At 29.4% G+C, this 21227-nt stretch overlaps 1 protein-coding gene across 3 annotated transcripts in view; it reads left to right on the top strand.

Moving 5' to 3' along the window:
• LOC133664322 (sodium-driven chloride bicarbonate exchanger-like) overlaps positions 1-21227 on the top strand; it is a 337500-nt gene that overhangs the window by 315335 nt on the left and 938 nt on the right. For all 3 annotated transcript variants that reach the window (XM_062068831.1, XM_062068830.1, XM_062068835.1), the window contains 11 exons: positions 3684-3817; positions 7671-7916; positions 7983-8088; positions 8334-8495; positions 11166-11279; positions 12260-12421; positions 12482-12733; positions 16397-16465; positions 16670-16843; positions 20432-20551; positions 20621-20685. In XM_062068831.1, the coding sequence (XP_061924815.1) occupies positions 3684-3817; positions 7671-7916; positions 7983-8088; positions 8334-8495; positions 11166-11279; positions 12260-12421; positions 12482-12733; positions 16397-16465; positions 16670-16843; positions 20432-20551; positions 20621-20685 (1604 nt within the window). The remainder of the gene's footprint in view (positions 1-3683; positions 3818-7670; positions 7917-7982; positions 8089-8333; positions 8496-11165; positions 11280-12259; positions 12422-12481; positions 12734-16396; positions 16466-16669; positions 16844-20431; positions 20552-20620; positions 20686-21227) is intronic.

Below are 21227 nucleotides of genomic sequence, written 5' to 3'. Positions count from 1 at the left end.
ACATATATACTTACAGCGTGATCCAAATATGTAAATATTACATGTTATTATGAATGTTACTACATTACATATATACTTTCAGTATGATGAAAATATGTAAATATTACATATTATGAATGTTACTTGATACTAGATTTATACTTACAGCATGATGACAATATGTAAATATTACATGTTATTATGAATGTTTCTAGATACTATGTAAATACTTTCAGTATGATGAAAATATGTAAATATTACATATTATGAATGTTACTTGATACTACATATATACTTACAGCATGATGACAATATGTAAATATTACTTGTTGTTATGAATGTTACTAGATACTACATGTATACTTACATTGTGATCAAAATATATAAATAATACATGTTATTATGAATGTTACTACATTACATATATACTTTCATATGATGAAAATATGTAAATATTACATGTTATTATGAATGTTACTACATTACATATATACTTACAGCATGATTAAAATACGTAAATATTACATGTTGTTATGAATGTTACTACATATATACTTACAGTATGATAAAAAAATTAAAATATTACATGTTATTATGAATGTTACTAGATACTACATATATACTTACAGTATGATGAAAATATGTAAATATTACATGTTATTATGAATGTTACTAGATACTACATGTATACTTACAGCATGATCAAAATATGTAAATATTACATGTTATTATGAATGTTACTAGATACTACATGTATAATTACAGCGTGATCCAAATATGTAAATAATACATGTTATTATGAATGTTACTACATTACACATATACTTTCAGTATGAAGAAAATATGTAAATATTACATATTATGAATGTTACTAGATACTACATATATACTTACAGCATGATGACAATATGTAAACATTACATGTTATTATGAATGTTACTAGATACTACATGTATACTTACAGCATGATCCAAATATGTAAATAATACATGTTATTATGAATGTTACTACATTACATATATACTTTCAGTATGATGAAAATATGTAAATATTACTTATTATGAATGTTAGTACATTACATATATACTTTCAGTATGATGAAAATATGTAAATATTACTTATTATGAATGTTACTACATTACATATATACTTTCAGTATGATGAAAATATGTAAATATTACTTATTATGAATGTTACTTGATACTACATTTATACTTACAGCATGATGACAATATGTAAATATTACATGTTATTATGAATGTTACTAGATACTACGTAAATACGTTCAGTATGATGAAAATATGTAAATATTACATATTGTGAATGTTACTTGATACTACATATATACTTACAGCATGATGACAATATGTAAATATTACTTGTTGTTATGAATGTTACTAGATACTACATGTATACTTACATTGTGATCAAAATATATAAATGATACATGTTATTATGAATGTCACTACATTACATATATACTTTCATATGATGAAAATATGTAAATATTACATGTTATTATGAATGTTACTACATTACATATATACTTACAGCATGATTAAAATATGTAAATATTACATGTTGTTATGAATGTTACTACATATATACTTACAGTATGATGAAAAAATTAAAATATTACATGTTATTATGAATGTTACTAGATACTACATATTTACTTACAGTATGATGAAAATATGTAAATATTACATGTTATTATGAATGTTACTAGATACTACATGTATACTTACAGCATGATCAAAATATGTAAATATTACATGTTATTATGAATGTTGCTAGATACTACATGTATACTTACAGCGTGATCAAAATATGTACATAATACATGTTATTATAAATGTTACTACATTACATATATACTTACAGTATGATGAACATATGTAAATATTACATATTATGAATGTTAATATATCCTTCATATATACTTACAGCATGATGACAATATGTAAATATTACATGTTATTATGAATGTTACGAGACATTACATACATACTTACAGTATGATGGAAATAAATAAATATTACATGTTTTTATGAATGTTACTAGATACTACATGTATACTTACAGCTGATCAAAATATGTAAATATTACATGTTATTATGAATGTTACTACATTACATATATACTTACAGCATGATGAAAATATGTAAATATTACATGTTATTATGAATGTTACTAGATACTACATGCATACTTACAGCGTGATCAAAATATGTAAATATAACATGTTATTATGAGTGTCATTACATTACATATATACTTACAGCGGATACAAATATGTAAATATTACATGTTATTATGAATGTTACTAGATACTACATACATACAGGTACTTACAGCATGATGACAATATGTAATTATTACAATTTATTATGAATGTTACAAGATACTACATATATACTTACAGTATGATGCAAATATGTAAATATTACATGTTATTATGAATTTTACCACATTACATATATACTTACAGTATGATAAAAACATGTAAATATTACATGTTATTATGAATGTTACTAGATACTACATGTATACTTACAGCGTGTATATTGACGGAGGTTTTTTAGAGCGCTTTATTGGTGGAATAGAGCGACTTACATTAGCTCCATCGTTAGCTGACTCTTGCTAGCTTTATTTGAGTTAAAATGCATAAAAAAAGAAAAACATGTGTTCTTGTCTTACATAAGGATCGTAAATGATAAACAAAATACAAAAAAATGCTTCTTATGTGACTTATAAAAGGATTCATGTCAATGAATGAAATTCGTTCATTTTTTACTGTCACAATTCTGTGGAGATTTATAGCTGAGACGCCAAAACGGTTGCCATGGCGATGCTGACATCATGTTCCTCTTTCCACTAAAAAGTCGTTCAGACCAGGCAGGGGCGTAGCTCCACATTCTGGGCCCCATACACAAGGGCCCCCCCATCCCACCCTGAAGCCAACATGGCCGCCCCAGACTTGATATATGTTTACATGCACTAAAAAAAGACTTTATTGCATGAAAGCAGCTTTTTTAAAACACAATTTATTTCAGTTTTGGACTTTTTAAAGTTGGGATCAACAAATCTAGGACATATTTAGGTAATTAGTTTTATTTTTATTATTTTTTCTGTCATGTTTTCCTTGACTTCAGAGAGTAAAGTCTGTTATCATCATAATAATACTGTAATACATCCTTATTATTATGATTGTATCAATATTAATAGTGCATTTCCTGGGAGTTAGTTCCCCACCTGTCTTTGCCACTTTGATCGAGGGTCCTTGAACTCACCACAGTTATGGGCAATGAGATGCAAAAGTGAAACTTGTACATCACTTTCTCCTATGCTGCTATAAACAGATGTATTATATTTTTACCTTCCTCATCCTCGGTCCAAAATGACGGTGCTTTGATGGCTTTATGACGTCTGTGTTGAGTGAAATGTTGGAAGTTAGTTTTGCTGCTGAACCAACCATTTTCTATTCTTTAATAAGCTGTCGGTGATATTAGACATTCTTGAATTAATTCAAGCAACCTTAATATTGAACTTTGACAGCTATGTTAATTAAATATAGCGTTTATGACTTTTTTGTGAATACATTACTAAATGAATTGGCAAAAACTAGTAATCCTGTGCTCCATGGTGCATCATATTCCTCACTTTATTCCAACAATAACTCCAAATGTCTTTTCTATTTCTAGAGCGCAATCGAGTCCCTTTTTGGAGCCTCGCTGACGGGAATAGCTTATTCCTTGTTTGCTGGACAGCCGCTCACCATTCTGGGCAGCACCGGCCCGGTGCTCGTTTTTGAAAAGATATTATTCAAATTCTGCAAGTAGGTTGCAATTTTCTCACATTTCACGTCAGTCAACACTAGTGACGGGTCAAACTGTACATGCAAGCATGAAGTCAACATCATTTATCCAAATAGAACCAAGAAAAAATAGCAATAAATAAATAAATTAAAAAAATAAATGGAACCAATGAAAATAAAAATATCAATAACCAAATAAATAAAATTGCGAAAATGATAATAATACAAAGAATTTAACAAACAATTACATGGAATTTAGAAAAAAAAAAAAAAAAATTAAATGGAATCAAGATAAAAGAATAATAAAAAAATGTATAATAAAAAATAAATCGAACCAATAAAAAAATCAACATTAAAATATCAATAACCAAATAAATGAAACTCCGAAAATGATAATAATTTAAAAAATATAATAGACCAATACATGGAATTTATAAAAAATAAAAAATTAAATTTAAAAAAGGATATTGAACAAGTAAATGGAATTAAGAAAAAAAGATAATGAAAAATAAGAAAAAAAAAAAAAAAACACGAAAAATAATAATAAGAAGAAGATATAACAAGCAAATACATGGAATTAAAAATAAAATAAAATAAAAATGGTTATTGAACAGTGAATAGAATCAAGAAAAAAAGGATCATAAAAAATATGAAACCATGAAAAAAAAATATATATATTAATAACAAAAATATAATAAACTAATACATGGAATTTCAAAAACTAATAATACAAAATGAATATTGAACAAGTAAATGTAATCAAGAAAAAGGGATAATGAAAAATATGAAACTACGAATAATAATAATAATAATAATAATAAAACAATATAACAAACAAATACTTGGAATTAAAAAAATAAAAATAAAAATGAATATTGAACAAGTAAACATAATCAAGAAAAAAGAATATTAAAAAATCGACAATATAAAACTGCGAAAAATAATAATAATAAATAAAAAAATAATGAACAAGTAAAATAAACTAATAGAATATAATAAACCAATAAATGAAACCAGGTAGGTTGAAATGTTCTCACATTTCACCTCAGTCAACAATAGTGACGGGTCAAACTGTACAAGCAAGCATGAAGTCGCTTTTTGTCACCATCATTCATCCAAATAATACCAAGAAAAAATAGCAATAAAGCAATAATAACAAATACATCGAACCAATAAAAATAAAAATAGCAATAACCAAATAAATAAAATTGCGAAAATTATAATAATAAAAAAATGCAACAAACAATTACATGGAATTTAGAAAAAAAAAAAATCTAAATGAATATTAAACGAGTAAATGGAATCAAGATAAAAGAATAATAAAAACATGTATAATAAAAATAAGTCGAACCAATAAAATTTTTTAAATTAAAATATCAATAACCAAATAAATGAAACTGCAAAAATGATAATAATAAAAAATATATAACAAGCAAATACATGGAATTTATAAAAAATTAATACATTTAAAAAAGGATATTGAACAAGTAAATGGAATTAAGAAAAAAGGATAATAAAAAATTAAAAATATGAAACTGCGAAAAATAATAATAATAAGAAGAAGAAAATACAACAAACAAATACATGGAATTGAAAATAAAATAAAATAAAAATGGATATTGAACAGTAAAAAGAATCAAGAAAAAAACGAACATGAAAAATATGAAACTACGAACAATAATAATAATACAAATATAATAAACAAATACATGGAATTTCAAAAACATCCATCCATTTTCTACCGCTTGTCCCTTTCAGGGTCGCGGGGGGTCGCTGGAGCCTATCTCAGCTATCAAAAAATAATATTGAACAAGTAAATGTAATCAAGAAAAACGGATAATAAAAAATGAAAAATATGAAACTACGAAAAATAATAATAAGAAGAAGAAAATATAACAAACAAACACATGGAATTGAAAATAAAATAAAATAAAAATGGATATTGAACAGTGAATAGAATCAAGAAAAAAAGGATGATGAAAAATATGACACTACGAAAAATAATAATAATACAAAAATATATAATAAACAAATACATGTAATTTCAAAAACAAATAATTAAAAATGAATATTGAACAAGTAAATGTAATCAAGAAAAAATTATAATAAAAAATGAAAAATATGAAACTATGAAAAATAATAATAATAAAACAATACAACAAACAAATACATGGAATTAAAGAAATACAATAAAATGTAATATTGAATAAGTAAACGGAATGAAGAAAAAATAATGATAAAAAATTGACAATATGAAACTGCGAAAAATTATAATAATAAATAAAAAAATAATGAACAAGTAAAAGAAACTAATAGAATAGAATAAACCAATAAATGAAACCAGGTAGGTTGAAATTTGCTCACATTTCACCTCAGTCAACACCAGTGATGGGTCAAACTGTACAAGCAAGCATGAAGTCGCTTTTCATCACCATTATTCATCCAAATACAACCAAGAAAAAATAGCAATACAAAAAATAATAACACAAACTTAATAAAACCAAGAAAAAAAATAAAAAGATCAATCACCAAATAAATTAAACTGCGAAAATTATAATAATAAAAAAATATAACTAAAAAATACATGGAACTTGGGAAAAAAATAAGTAAAAATTAATGAACAAGTAATTGGAATTAAGAAAAAAGGATACTAAAAAAATTTAAATATGAAACTACAAAAAATGATGATAATAATAATAGAAACATATAACAAATACATGGAATTTGGGCTCTGTACCGAGGATGTCGTTGTGGCTTGTACAGCCCTTTGAGACACTTGTGATTTAGGGCTATATAAATAAACATTGATTGATTGATTGATTGAATTAAAAAAAAAAAACTAATAATTAAAAATGAATATTGAACAAGTCAATGGAATCAAGAAAAAAGAATAATAAAACAATCAAAATATGAAACGAAGAAAAATAATAATGATAATTAAAAAATATAACAAACAAATACATGGAATTTAAAAAACAAATAATTCAAAACGAATATTGAACGAGTAAATGGAATCAAGAAAAAGAATAATAAAAAATTGAAAATATGAAACTACGAAAAATAATAATAATAAAAAAAGTGAACCAATAAAAAAATAAAAAATAAAAATATCAATAACCAAATAAATGTATCTGCGAAAATGATAATAATAAAAAAAAATAAACAAACACATGGAATTTAGAGAAAATAAAAATGAATATTGAACAAAAAAATCGAATTAAGAAAAAAATATAAAACAAAATGAAAAATATGAAACTATGAAAAATAATTTAAAAAAATATATATAACAAATACATGGAATTTAAAAAAAAAATCTAATAATTAAAAATGAATATTGAACAAGTAAACAGAATCAAGAAGAAAGAATAATAAATAAAAAAAATACGAAACTACGAAAAGTAATAATAATAATAATAACTAAAAATAGTGAATAAGTAAAAGAAACTAATAGACTAATAATAAACCAATAAATGGAACCAGGAAAAAAAAAGAAAAAAAGAGAAATTGTAAAGTGTGAGATCATTTTGACAATTTAGTGACAAATGAGGCACATATTGTTCTTTTTATGTTTACAGTTGACCTCATTGACCAGAGTTCACCAAAGAAACAATAATGTCATATCAAATTGTAAATAAATAAATACAATACGTAAAGTTGTGTACTTCACATTCCTTTCTGCACAACTTTTCATTTAAAAAAAACAATTATTATATTTTAAACTATTCATTTTATTTCCATGTCACATGTAGCAACTTGTTAATTCCATCAGCTCATGATGAAACATCAACACAGGTGCTGTGTCAGTACAGCCAGCGAGTGTGCCACACACTCGTTGAGTAAACACTGGACTAAATCCCTGGCCTTGTCCACACAGGGAGTACGGCCTGTCCTACCTGTCCCTCAGGACCTGCATCGGTCTGTGGACGGCCTTCCTCTGCATGGCCCTGGTGGCCACGGACGCCAGCGCCCTGGTGTGCTACATCACGCGCTTCACGGAGGAGGCCTTCGCCTCGCTCATCTGCATCATCTTCATCTACGAGGCCCTGGAGAAGCTGCTCACCCTGGGGGACTACTACCCCTTCAACAGGAACAACCAGCTGGAGAAGCTCACCTTGTACTCGTATGTGGACCAGATGTGGGATTATATTATTACTGCCAGGCCCAGATGTGTGCTGTGCTCCCACAGATGTTCCTGCGTGGAGCCCTCCGACCCCACCAACACCACCCTGAAGTACTGGGAGTTCAACAACATCACGGCGTCCGAGATCTACTGGGAAGCCCTGGAGGTCCAGGTAGGACTGCTGGGGGCGGATGACGGTGGCGAGGGCCGTGAGTGAGTAGGTTCCGGAAGCTGCAGACCTGAAAGTGGCATGAGATTGAGAACAGGGGAGATTAAGGCCATGCGGGGCTGGATTATATTGGATTATTCCCTGCAAATCACCACCAAAAATGGTGGTAGTTGTCCTGGATGCTCATAAATCCTGTTTGTGCGAGCGTGGTCACGTGTCGCTGAGCTGACCCGCGTGATCTCCTGCAGGACTGCGTGGAGAAGCGCGGGGAGTTTGTGGGCAGGGCCTGCGGCGTGAGGGGCCCCTACGTTCCTGACGTGCTCTTCTGGTGTGTCATCCTCTTCTTCTCCACCGTCTTCATGGCCGCCTTCCTCAAGGAGTTCAGGTTCAGCAACCACTTTCCCACCAAGGTACATCATCATCATCATCCTCATCCTCTTCATCATCCTCACCAGGGGAGAGAGGCTCTCTGGGATGGTGCAACATTGCACCCTAGTGGATGTTTGCTAGTACTGCAACCTTAAAAAGAGTAAATTAAGGCATATATATATATATATATATATATATATATATATATATATATATATATATATATATATATATATATATATATATATATATATATATATGGCCATAGTAACTAATTATATTACCATAGTAACTAATTATATTACCATACAAACTAATGGTATAATCATAATAACTAATTATATTATCATAGTAACTAATTAGATGGCCATAGTAACTAATTATATTACCATAGTAACTAATTATATTACCATAATAACTAATGGTATTATCATAATAACTAATTATATTATCATAGTAACTAATTATATTGCCATAGTAACTAATTATGTTATCATAGTAAGTAATTATATTACCATGGTAACTAATTATATTATCATAGTAACTAATTATATTGCCATAGTAACTAATTATGTTATCATAGTAACTAATTATATTACCATGGTAACTAATTATATTATCATAGTAACTAATTAGATTACCATAGTAACTATATTACCATAGTAACTAATTAATTTACCATAATAAGTAATTATATTATCGTAGTAATTAATTAGATGACCATAGTAACTAATTAAATGACCACAGTAACTAATTAGATTACCAGTTACTAATTATATTATCATAGTAACTAATTCAATTAGCATAGTGACTAATTATTTTATCATAGTAACTAATTCAATTAGCATAGTGACTAATTATTTTATCATAGTAACTAATTAGATGACCATAGCAACTAATTATATGACCATAGTAACTAATTAGATGACCATAGTAACTAATTATATTACCATAATAACTAATGGTGTTATCATAATAACTAATTATATTATCATAGTAACTAATTATATTACCATAGTAACTAATTATGTTATCATAGTAAGTAATTAGATTACCATAGTAACTAATTATATTACCATGGTAACTAATTATATTATCATAGTAACTAATTACATGACCATAGGAACTATATTACCATAGTAACTAATTAATTTACCATAATAGCTAATTATATTATCATAGTAATTAATTAGATGACCATAGTAACTAATTAAATGACCATAGTAACTCATTAGATTACCAGTTACTAATTATATTATCATAGTAACTAATTCAATTAGCATAGGGACTAATTATATTATCATAGTAACTAATTAGATGTCCATAGTAACTAATTATATGACCATAGTAACTAATTATATTATTAAAGTAACTCATTAGATGACCATAGTTACTAATTAGATTACCGTAGTAATTGTACTATCATAGTAACTAATTTGATGACCATAGTTACTAATTAGACTACCATAGTAACTAATTATATTATCCTAGTAACTAATTTGATTACCATAGTAACTAATTACATTATCATATTAACTAATTAGATGACCATAGTTACTAATTAGATGACCATAGTAACTAATTATATTATCATAGTAACTCATTAGATGACCATTGTTACTAATTAGATTAACATTGTAACTATTTGTGTTATCATAGTAACTAATTAGATTACCATAGTAACTAATTATATTATCCTACTAACTTATTAGATCACCATAGCAACTAATTAGATGGCCATAGTAACTAATTATATTATCCTACTAACTTATTAGATCACCATAGCAACTAATTAGATTACCATAATAACAAATTATATTATCATAGTAACTAATTAGATGACCATAGCAACTAATTAGATTACCATAATAACTAAGTATATTATCATAGTAACTAATTCGATGACCATAGTAACTAATTAGATTACCATAATAACTAATTATATTATCATAGTAACTAATTAGATGACCATAGTAACTAATTAGATTACCATAATAACTAATTCTATTATCATAGTAACTCATTAGATGACCATAGCAACTAATTAGATTACCATAATAACTAATTATATTATCATAGTAACTAATTAGATGACCATAGTAACTAATTAGATTACCATAATAACTAATTATATTATCATAGTAACTAATTAGATGACCATAGTAACTAATTATATTATCATAATAACTAATTATATTACCATAGTAACTAATTAGATGACCATAGTAACTAATTAGATTACCATAATAACTAATTATATTATCATAGTAACTAATTAGATGACCATAGTAACTAATTAGATTACCATAATAACTAATTGTATTATCATAGTAACTAATTAGATGGCCATAGTAACTAATTAGATTACCATAATAACTAATTATATTATCATAGTAACTAATTAGATGACCATAGTTACTAAAATGCCAAGATCTAAACAAATAAATAAATAAATAAACACAATAGCATGATAATACAATGTCATGGTTAACTATGTCCTACAGTTCAACATGTTGTATTTACATTACTATTACATGTTGTCACTCACCAGGTGAGGTGTGTCATTAGTATTACATGTTGTCACTCACCAGGTGAGGTGTGTCATTAGTATTACATGTTGTCACTCACCAGGTGAGGTGTGTCATTAGTATTACATGTTGTCACTCACCAGGTGAGGTGTGTGATTACTATTACATGTTGTCACTCACCAGGTGAGGTGTGTCATTAGTGACTTTGCAGTTTGCATCACCATCTTCACCTTGGTCCTGGTGGACTACGCCTTAGGGATCCCTTCTCCCAAACTGAAGGTGCCCAGCGTCTTTAAGGTGAGTTTCATTCATGCTTCAATCACTTATTATTATTATTATTATTATTATTATTTTTTTTATTATTATTATGGGCCTGCTGCAATGTTTAAGATGAGTTTCAATCATGCTTCAATCATTGATTATTATTATTATTATTATTATTATTATTATAATAATGGGCCTGCTGCATGCAATGTTTAAGGTGAGTTTCATTCATGCTTCAATCACTGATTATTATTATTATTATAATGGGCCTGCTGCAATGTTTAAGGTGAGTTTCATTCATGCTTCAGTCACTGATTATTATTATTATTATTATTATTATTATTATTATTATTATTATTATTATTATGGGCCTGCTGCAATGTTTAAGATGAGTTTCATTCATGCTTCAATCATTGATTATTATTATTATTATTATTATTATTATTATTATTATTATTATTATTATAATGGGCCTGCTGCAATGTTTAAGGTGAGTTTCATTCATGCTTCAATCACTGATTATTATTATTATTATTATTATTATTATTATTATTATTATTATTATTATTATTATTATTATTATTATTATTATTATTATTATTATGGGCCTGCTGCAATGTTTAAGATGAGTTTCATTCATGCTTCAATCATTGATTATTATTATTATTATTATTATTATTATTATTATTATTATTATTATTATTATTATTATAATGGGCCTGCTGCAATGTTTAAGGTGAGTTTCATTCATGCTTCACTCACTGATTATTATTATTATAGTCCGAAAATGACGGTACTTCAAAGTCCAGCATCAGGAGAAGCAAGGACACGGTAGGGTAGGGTAGGGTATGGCCTGGTGGTCTTGGCGCCACCATGACTCAAGTCAGCATTCATTGACTCATCCATCCATCCATCCTGTCCGATGACTCATCCATCCATCCATCCTGTCCGATGACTCATCCATCCATCCTGTCCTGTCTGATGACTCATCCATCCATCCTGTCCGACCCCAGCCAACCAGAGACGACCGAGGCTGGCTCATCAACCCCCTGGGACCAAACCCCTGGTGGACCGTCATCATAACTCTGTTCCCAGCTCTGCTGTGCACCATCCTGATCTTCATGGACCAGCAGATCACGGCGGTCATCATCAACAGGACGGAGCACAAGCTGAAGGTATTTGCTGCTCATCTCCACATTGGTGGGGTTTCTCAAGGTCACCCTGCGCTCCTGCAGAAAGGCTGCGGCTACCACCTGGATCTGTTCATGGTGGGCCTGATGCTGGGCGTCTGCTCGCTGATGGGCCTGCCCTGGTTTGTGGCGGCCACCGTGCTCTCCATCACGCACGTCAACAGCCTGAAGCTGGAGTCTCAGTGCTCGGCACCCGGGGAGCAACCCAAGTTCCTGGGCATCAGGGAGCAACGCTTCACTGGACTCATGATCTTCACCCTCATGGGCTGCTCCGTCTTCATGACCTCTGTGCTCAAGGTCAGACAACTCTACATACACCTGTACTATCTTTACATACACCCGTACTATCTTTACATATACCTGTACTATCTTTACATATACCTGTACTATCTTTACATACACCTGTACTATCTTTACATACGCCTGTGCTATCTTTACATACACCCGTACTATCTTTACATACACCTGTACTATCTTTACATACACCCGTACTATCTTTACATATACCTGTACTATCTTTACATACACCTGTGCTATCTTTACATACACCTGTACTATCTTTACAACATTACATACACCCGTACTATCTTTACATACACCTGTGCTATCTTTACATACACCTGTGCTATCTTTACATACACCTGTGCTATCTTTACATACACCTGTACTATCTTTACATACACCCGTACTATCTTTACATACACCTGTACTATCTTTACATACAGCTGTACTATCTTTACATACACCTGTACTATCTTTACAACATTACATACACCCGTACTATCTTTACATACACCTGTGCTATCTTTACATACACCTGTACTATCTTTACATACACCCGTACTATCTTTACATACACCCGTACTATCTTTACAACATTACATACACCTGTACTATCTTTACATACACCCGTACTATCTTTACATACACCTGTACTATCTTTACAACATTACATACACCTGTACTATCTTTACATACACCTGTACTATCTTTACATACACCTGTACTATCTTTACAACATTACATACACCTGTACTATCTTTACATACACCTGTACTATCTTTACATACACCTGTAATATATTTACATACACTTGTACTATCTTTACATACACCTGTACTATCTCTACATACACCTGTACTAACTTAACATACACCCGTACTATCTCTACATACACATGTACTATCTTTACAACAGTACATACACCTGTAATATCTCTACATACACCTGTACTATCTTTACATACACCTGTACTATCTTTACAACATTACATACACCTGTAATATCTTTACATACACTTGTACTATCTTTACATACACATGTACTATCTCTACATACACCTGTACTAACTTAACATGCACCCGTACTATCTCTACATACACATGTACTATCTTTAAAACAGTACATACACCTGTAATATCTCTACATACACCTGTACTAACTTTACATACACCCGTACTATCTCTACATACACCTGTACTATATTTACATACACCCGTACCCTCTTTACATACACCTGTACTATCTTTACATACACCTGTGCTATCTTTACATACACCCGTACAATCTCTACATACACCTGTACTATCTTTACACACACCCATACTATCTTCACATACACCCGTACAATCTCTACATACACCTGTACTGTCTTCACATACACCTGTACTATCTTTACAAAATTACATACACCTGTAATATCTTTACATACACTTGTACTATCTTTACATACACCTGTACTATCTTTATATACACCTGTGCTATCTTTACATACACCCGTACTATCTTTACATACACCCGTACAATCCCTACTTACACCTGTACTATCTTTACATACACCTGTACTATCTTTACATACACCTGTACTATCTTTACAACATTACATACTCCTGTAATATCTTTACATACACTTGTACTATCTTTACATACACCTGTACTATCTCTACATACACCTGTACTAACTTAACATACACCCGTACTATCTCTACATACACCTGTACTATCTTTACATACACATGTACTATCTTTACAACATTACATACATCTGTACTACCTTTACAACATTACATACACCTGTACTACCTTTACAACATTACATACACCTGTACTATCTTTACAACATTACATACACCTGTACTATCTTTACAACATTACATACACCTGTACTACCTTTACAACATTACATACACCTGTACTACCTTTACATACAGCTGTATTATCTTTACATACACCTGTACAATAAATTACAACATTACATACACCTGTACTATCTTTACATACACCTGTACTATTTTTACAACATTACATATTCCTTTTCTGACAGCACATTTGTATCATGCCACACAGTACATGAAAGTATTACAATATTGCTATGTTGATGTATTATGAAAGTATTCTACATCTGTGTCAAAGTACATGAAAGTATTACAATATTGGTATGTCAAAGTACATGAAAGTATTCTATGTCTGTGTCAAAGTACATGAAAGTATTACAATATTGGTATGTCAAAGTACATGAAAGTATTCTACGTCTGTGTCAAAGTACATGAAAGTATTCTACGTCTGTGTCAAAGTACATGAAAGTATTTGTACATGTGTGTCAAAGTACATGAAAGTATTTGTACATCTGTGTCAAAGTACATGAAAGTATTTGTACATCAGTGTCAAAGTACATGAAAGTATTTGTACATGTGTGTCAAAGTACATGAAAGTATTTGTACATCTGTGTCAAAGTACATGAAAGTATTTGCACATCTGTGTCAAAGTACATGAAAGTATTTGTTCATCTGTGTCAAAGTACATGAAAGTATTTGTACATCTGCGTCAAAGTACATGAAAGTATTTGTACATCTGTGTCAAAGTACATGAAAGTATTTGTACATCTGTGTCAAAGTACATGAAATTATTTGTACTTATGTGTCAAAGTACATGAAAGTATTTGTTCATCTGTGTCAAAGTACATGAAAGTATTTGTACATCTGCGTCAAAGTACATGAAAGTATTTGTACATCTGTGTCAAAGTACATGAAAGTATTTGTACATCTGTGTCAAAGTACATGAAATTATTTGTACATATGTGTCAAAGTACATGAAAGTATTTGTACATCTGTGTCAAAGTACATGAAAGTATTTGAACATATGTGTCAAAGTACATGAAAGTATTTGTACATCTGTGTCAAAGTACATGAAAGTATTAGTACATCTGTGTCAAAGTACATGAAAGTATTTGTACATCTGTGTCAAAGTACATGAAAGTATTTGTACATCTGTGTCAAAGTGCATGAAAGTATTTGAACATATGTGTCAAAGTACATGAAAGTATTTGTACATCTGTGTCAAAGTACATGAAAGTATTTGTACATCTGTGTCAAAGTACATGAAAGTATTTGTACATCTGTGTCAAAGTACATGAAAGTATTTGTACATCTGTGTCAAAGTGCATGAAAGTATTTGTACATGTGTGTCAAAGTACATGAAAGTATTTGTACATCTGTGTCAAAGTACATGAAAGTATTTGTACATCTGTGTCAAAGTACATGAAAGTATTTGTACATCGATGTCAAAGTACATGAAAGTATTTGTACATCGATGTCAAAGTACATGAAAGTATTTGTACATCTGTGTCAAAGTACATGAAAGTATTTGTACATATGTGTCAAAGTACATGAAAGTATTTGTTCATCTGTGTCAAAGTACATGAAAGTATTTGTACATCTGTGTCAAAGTACATGAAAGTATTTGTACATCTGTGTCAAAGTACATGAAAGTATTTGTACATCTGTGTCAAAGTACATGAAATTATTTGTACATATGTGTCAAAGTACATGAAAGTATTTGTACATCTGTGTCAAAGTACATGAAATTATTTGTACATATGTGTCAAAGTACATGAAAGTATTTGTACATCTGTGTCAAAGTACATGAAAGTATTTGTACATACAGTATGTGTGTGTTTTACAGTACATCCCCATGCCGGTGTTGTACGGTGTCTTTCTCTACATGGGAGCCTCTTCTCTCCGAGGAATACAGGTACTACATGTGTACTCTACATGTGTACTGTACATATGTACTGCATATGTGTACTGTACATGTGTACTCTACATGTGTACTGTACATGTGTACTGTACATTTGTACTGTAGAGGAGTATAGTATTTGCAAAATCTACCTAAAGACAGATGAGAAAAGGAGAAGGTAGAAGTAGAATAATAATACATGATGTTGTCTTTCTGCAGTTCTATGACCGCCTGAGACTGTTCAGCATGCCCGCCAAGCACCAGCCAGACCTGGTCTACCTGCGCCACGTCCCCCTGAGGAAGGTGCACCTGTTCACCCTCATCCAGTTCAGCTGCCTGATGCTTCTCTGGCTCATCAAGACCTCCAAGGCGGCCATCGTCTTCCCCATGATGGTGAGTACATGTCATTATTAATATCATCTATCTACATAAACATATAGTGAGTACATGTCATTATTATTAACATCTACATAAACATATAGTGAGTACATGTCATTATTATTAACATCATCTACATAAACATATAGTGAGTATATGTCATTATTATTAACATCTACATAAACATATAGTGAGTATATGTCATTATTATTAACATCTACATAAACATATAGTGAGTACATGTCATTATTATTAACATCATCTACATAAACATATAGTGAGTATATGTCATTATTATTAACATCTACATAAACATATAGTGAGTATATGTCATTATTATTAACATCATCTACATAAACATATAGTGAGTACATGTCATTATTATTAACATCTACATAAACATATAGTGAGTACATGTCATTATTATTAACATCATCTACATAAACATATAGTGAGTATATGTCATTATTATTAACATCTACATAAACATATAGTGAGTATATGTCATTATTATTAACATCATCTACATAAACATATAGTGAGTATATGTCATTATTATTAACATCTACATAAACATATAGTGAGTACATGTCATTATTAATATCATCTATCTACATAAACATATAGTGAGTACATGTCATTATTATTAACATCTACATAAACATATAGTGAGTACATGTCATTATTATTAACATCATCTACATAAACATATAGTGAGTATATGTCATTATTATTAACATCTACATAAACATATAGTGAGTATATGTCATTATTATTAACATCTACATAAACATATAGTGAGTACATGTCATTATTATTAACATCATCTACATAAACATATAGTGAGTATATGTCATTATTATTAACATCTACATAAACATATAGTGAGTATATGTCATTATTATTAACATCATCTACATAAACATATAGTGAGTACATGTCATTATTATTAACATCTACATAAACATATAGTGAGTACATGTCATTATTATTAACATCATCTACATAAACATATAGTGAGTATATGTCATTATTATTAACATCTACATAAACATATAGTGAGTATATGTCATTATTATTAACATCATCTACATAAACATATAGTGAGTATATGTCATTATTATTAACATCTACATAAACATATAGTGAGTACATGTCATTATTATTAACATCATCTACATAAACATATAGTGAGTACATGTCATTATTATTATCATCTACATAAACATATAGTGAGTACATGTCATTATTATTATCATCTACATAAACATATAGTGAGTACATGTCATTATTATTATCATCTACATAAACATATAGTGAGTACATGTCATTATTATTAACATCATCTACATAAACATATAGTGAGTACATGTCATTATTATTATCATCTACATAAACATATAGTGAGTACATGTCATTATTATTATCATCTACATAAACATATAGTGAGTACATGTCATTATTATTAACATCTACATAAACATATAGTGAGTATATGTCATTATTATTAACATCTACATAAACATATAGTGAGTACATGTCATTATTATTAACATCATCTACATAAACATATAGTGAGTACATGTCATTATTAACATCATCTACATAAACATATAGTGAGTACATGTCATTATTATTAATATCATCTACATAAACATATAGTGAGTATATGTCATTATTATTATCATCTACATAAACATATAGTGAGTACATGTCATTATTATTATCATCTACATAAACATATAGTGAGTACATGTCATTATTATTAACATCATCTACATAAACATATAGTGAGTACATGTCATTATTATTATCATCTACATAAACATATAGTGAGTACATGTCATTATTATTATCATCTACATAAACATATAGTGAGTACATGTCATTATTATTATAATCTACATAAACATATAGTGAGTAGATGTCATTATTATTATCATCTACATAAACATATAGTGAGTACATGTCATTATTATTATCATCTACATAAACATATAGTGAGTACATGTCATTATTATTAACATCATCTACATAAACATATAGTGAGTACATGTCATTATTATTATCATCTATCTACATAAACATATAGTGAGTACATGTCATTATTATTAACATCATCTACATGAACATATAGTGAGTACATGTCATTATTATTATCATCTACATAAACATATAGTGAGTACATGTCATTATTATTATCATCTACATAAACATATAGTGAGTACATGTCATTATTATTAACATCATCTACATAAACATATAGTGAGTACATGTCATTATTAACATCATCTACATAAACATATAGTGAGTACATGTCATTATTATTAATATCATCTACATAAACATATAGTGAGTATATGTCATTATTATTATCATCTACATAAACATATAGTGAGTACATGTCATTATTATTATCATCATCTACATAAACATATAGTGAGTACATGTCATTATTATTATCATCTACATAAACATATAGTGAGTACATGTCATTATTATTATCATCTACATAAACATATAGTGAGTACATGTCATTATTATTATCATCTACATAAACATATAGTGAGTACATGTCATTATTATTATCATCTACATAAAAAGATGGTGAGTGCATGATGAGACATGTAAATATTACACTTTATTATGAATGTTACTACATTACATTCATAATTACAGCATGATCAACATTTGTAAATATTACATGTTATTATGAATGTTACTACATTACATATATACTTACAAAATGATCAACATATATAAATATTACATGTTATTATTAATTTTAATATATACTACATATATACTTACTGTATGATCCAATTAAGTAAATATTACAGGTTATTATGAATGCTACTACATTACATATATACTTACAGCATGATCAAAATATGTAAATAGTACATGTTATTATGAATGTTAATAGATACTACATATATACTTACAGCATGATCCAAATAAGTAAATATTACATGTTATTATAAATGCTACTACATTACATATATACTTACAGCATGATCAAAATATGTAAATATTACATGTTATTATGAATGTTAATAGATACTACATATATACTTACAGTATGATCAAAATATGTAAATATTACATCTTATTATGAATGTTACTAGATACTACATATATACTTACAGCATGATCCAAATAAGTAAATATGACATTTTATTATGAATGTTACTGCATTACATATATACTTACAGAATGATCCAAATATATAAATATTACATGTTATTATGAATGTTAAGAGATACTACATATATACTTATAGCATGATCAAAATATGTAAATATTACCTGTTATTATGAATGCTACTACATTACATATATACTTACAGCATGATCAAAATATGTAATTGTAACATGTTATTATGAATGTTAATAGATACTACAAATATACTTACAGCATGATCAAAATATGTAAATATGTCATGTTATTATGAATGCTACTTACAGTGTGTATATAAAACCTTGAGTGTGTGTGTGTGTGTGTGTGTGTGTGTGTGTGTGTGTGTGTGTGTGTGTGTGTGTGTGTGTGTGTGTGTGTGTGTGTGTGTGTGTGTGTGTGTGTGTGTGTGTGTGGCCTCCTCAGGTGTTAGCGCTGGTCTTCATCAGGAAGCTGCTGGACTTGATCTTCACCAAGCGAGAGCTGAGCTGGCTGGACGACCTCATGCCCGAGAGCAAGAAGAAGAAGCTGGAGGATGCCGATGAGGTGACATCACTCCATCTTCTCCTCACCTCAAAACATCTCACCTTATCTTGTCTTTCCTTCCATCTGCAGGAGGAAGAGCAAAGCATCCTGGCGGAGGAAGAGGCTGTCCTGCAAGTGCCGTTGGAGCGCTGCACGTGAGTAAACACACCTTTATTTGGGGAGGCACTCCATTTATGTCGAAATAGTTTGTCTCCAAGCTCCACATTAGCACCGTTAAAGTCCCTTTCACCTCACTCTCTCAGCTTCCGTCTGCTCCAACGTCTCACTCTTCCTGCGCGCTGGCTTCTAGAAGCTGCTGTTCATCCTCAGTATGTTCAGCTTCAAAAAAGATACGGTTGTGAATCCTTATTTGTCCAAAAATAGTCGTCGTTGTCGTCTGTTACCATGGTTAGAAGACACTCGCGTTTGTTTCCAGACGTAGGAAGTGTGTTGCTATGGAAACGGAAATACTTGTGCAAAATAAATTAATCTTGGCAATGATTAAAATGACCAAAATATGGTAAATATTGTACATAATATATATTGTACATTATATATATATACTTGAAGTGTGTATATTGTACATATTACATATTGTTATGAAGGTGTCTGTTACTACATTATATATATACTTGCAGTGTGTATATTGTACATATTACATATTGTTATGAAGGTGTCTGTTACTACATTATATATA

This window comes from Entelurus aequoreus, linkage group LG14 (genome assembly GCF_033978785.1).
Source record: "Entelurus aequoreus isolate RoL-2023_Sb linkage group LG14, RoL_Eaeq_v1.1, whole genome shotgun sequence".
In the NCBI taxonomy this organism is placed as follows: domain Eukaryota; kingdom Metazoa; phylum Chordata; class Actinopteri; order Syngnathiformes; family Syngnathidae; genus Entelurus; species Entelurus aequoreus.
The sequence above is the reverse complement of the archived record's forward strand: the minus strand, read 5'-3'. Positions and strand labels throughout refer to the sequence as shown.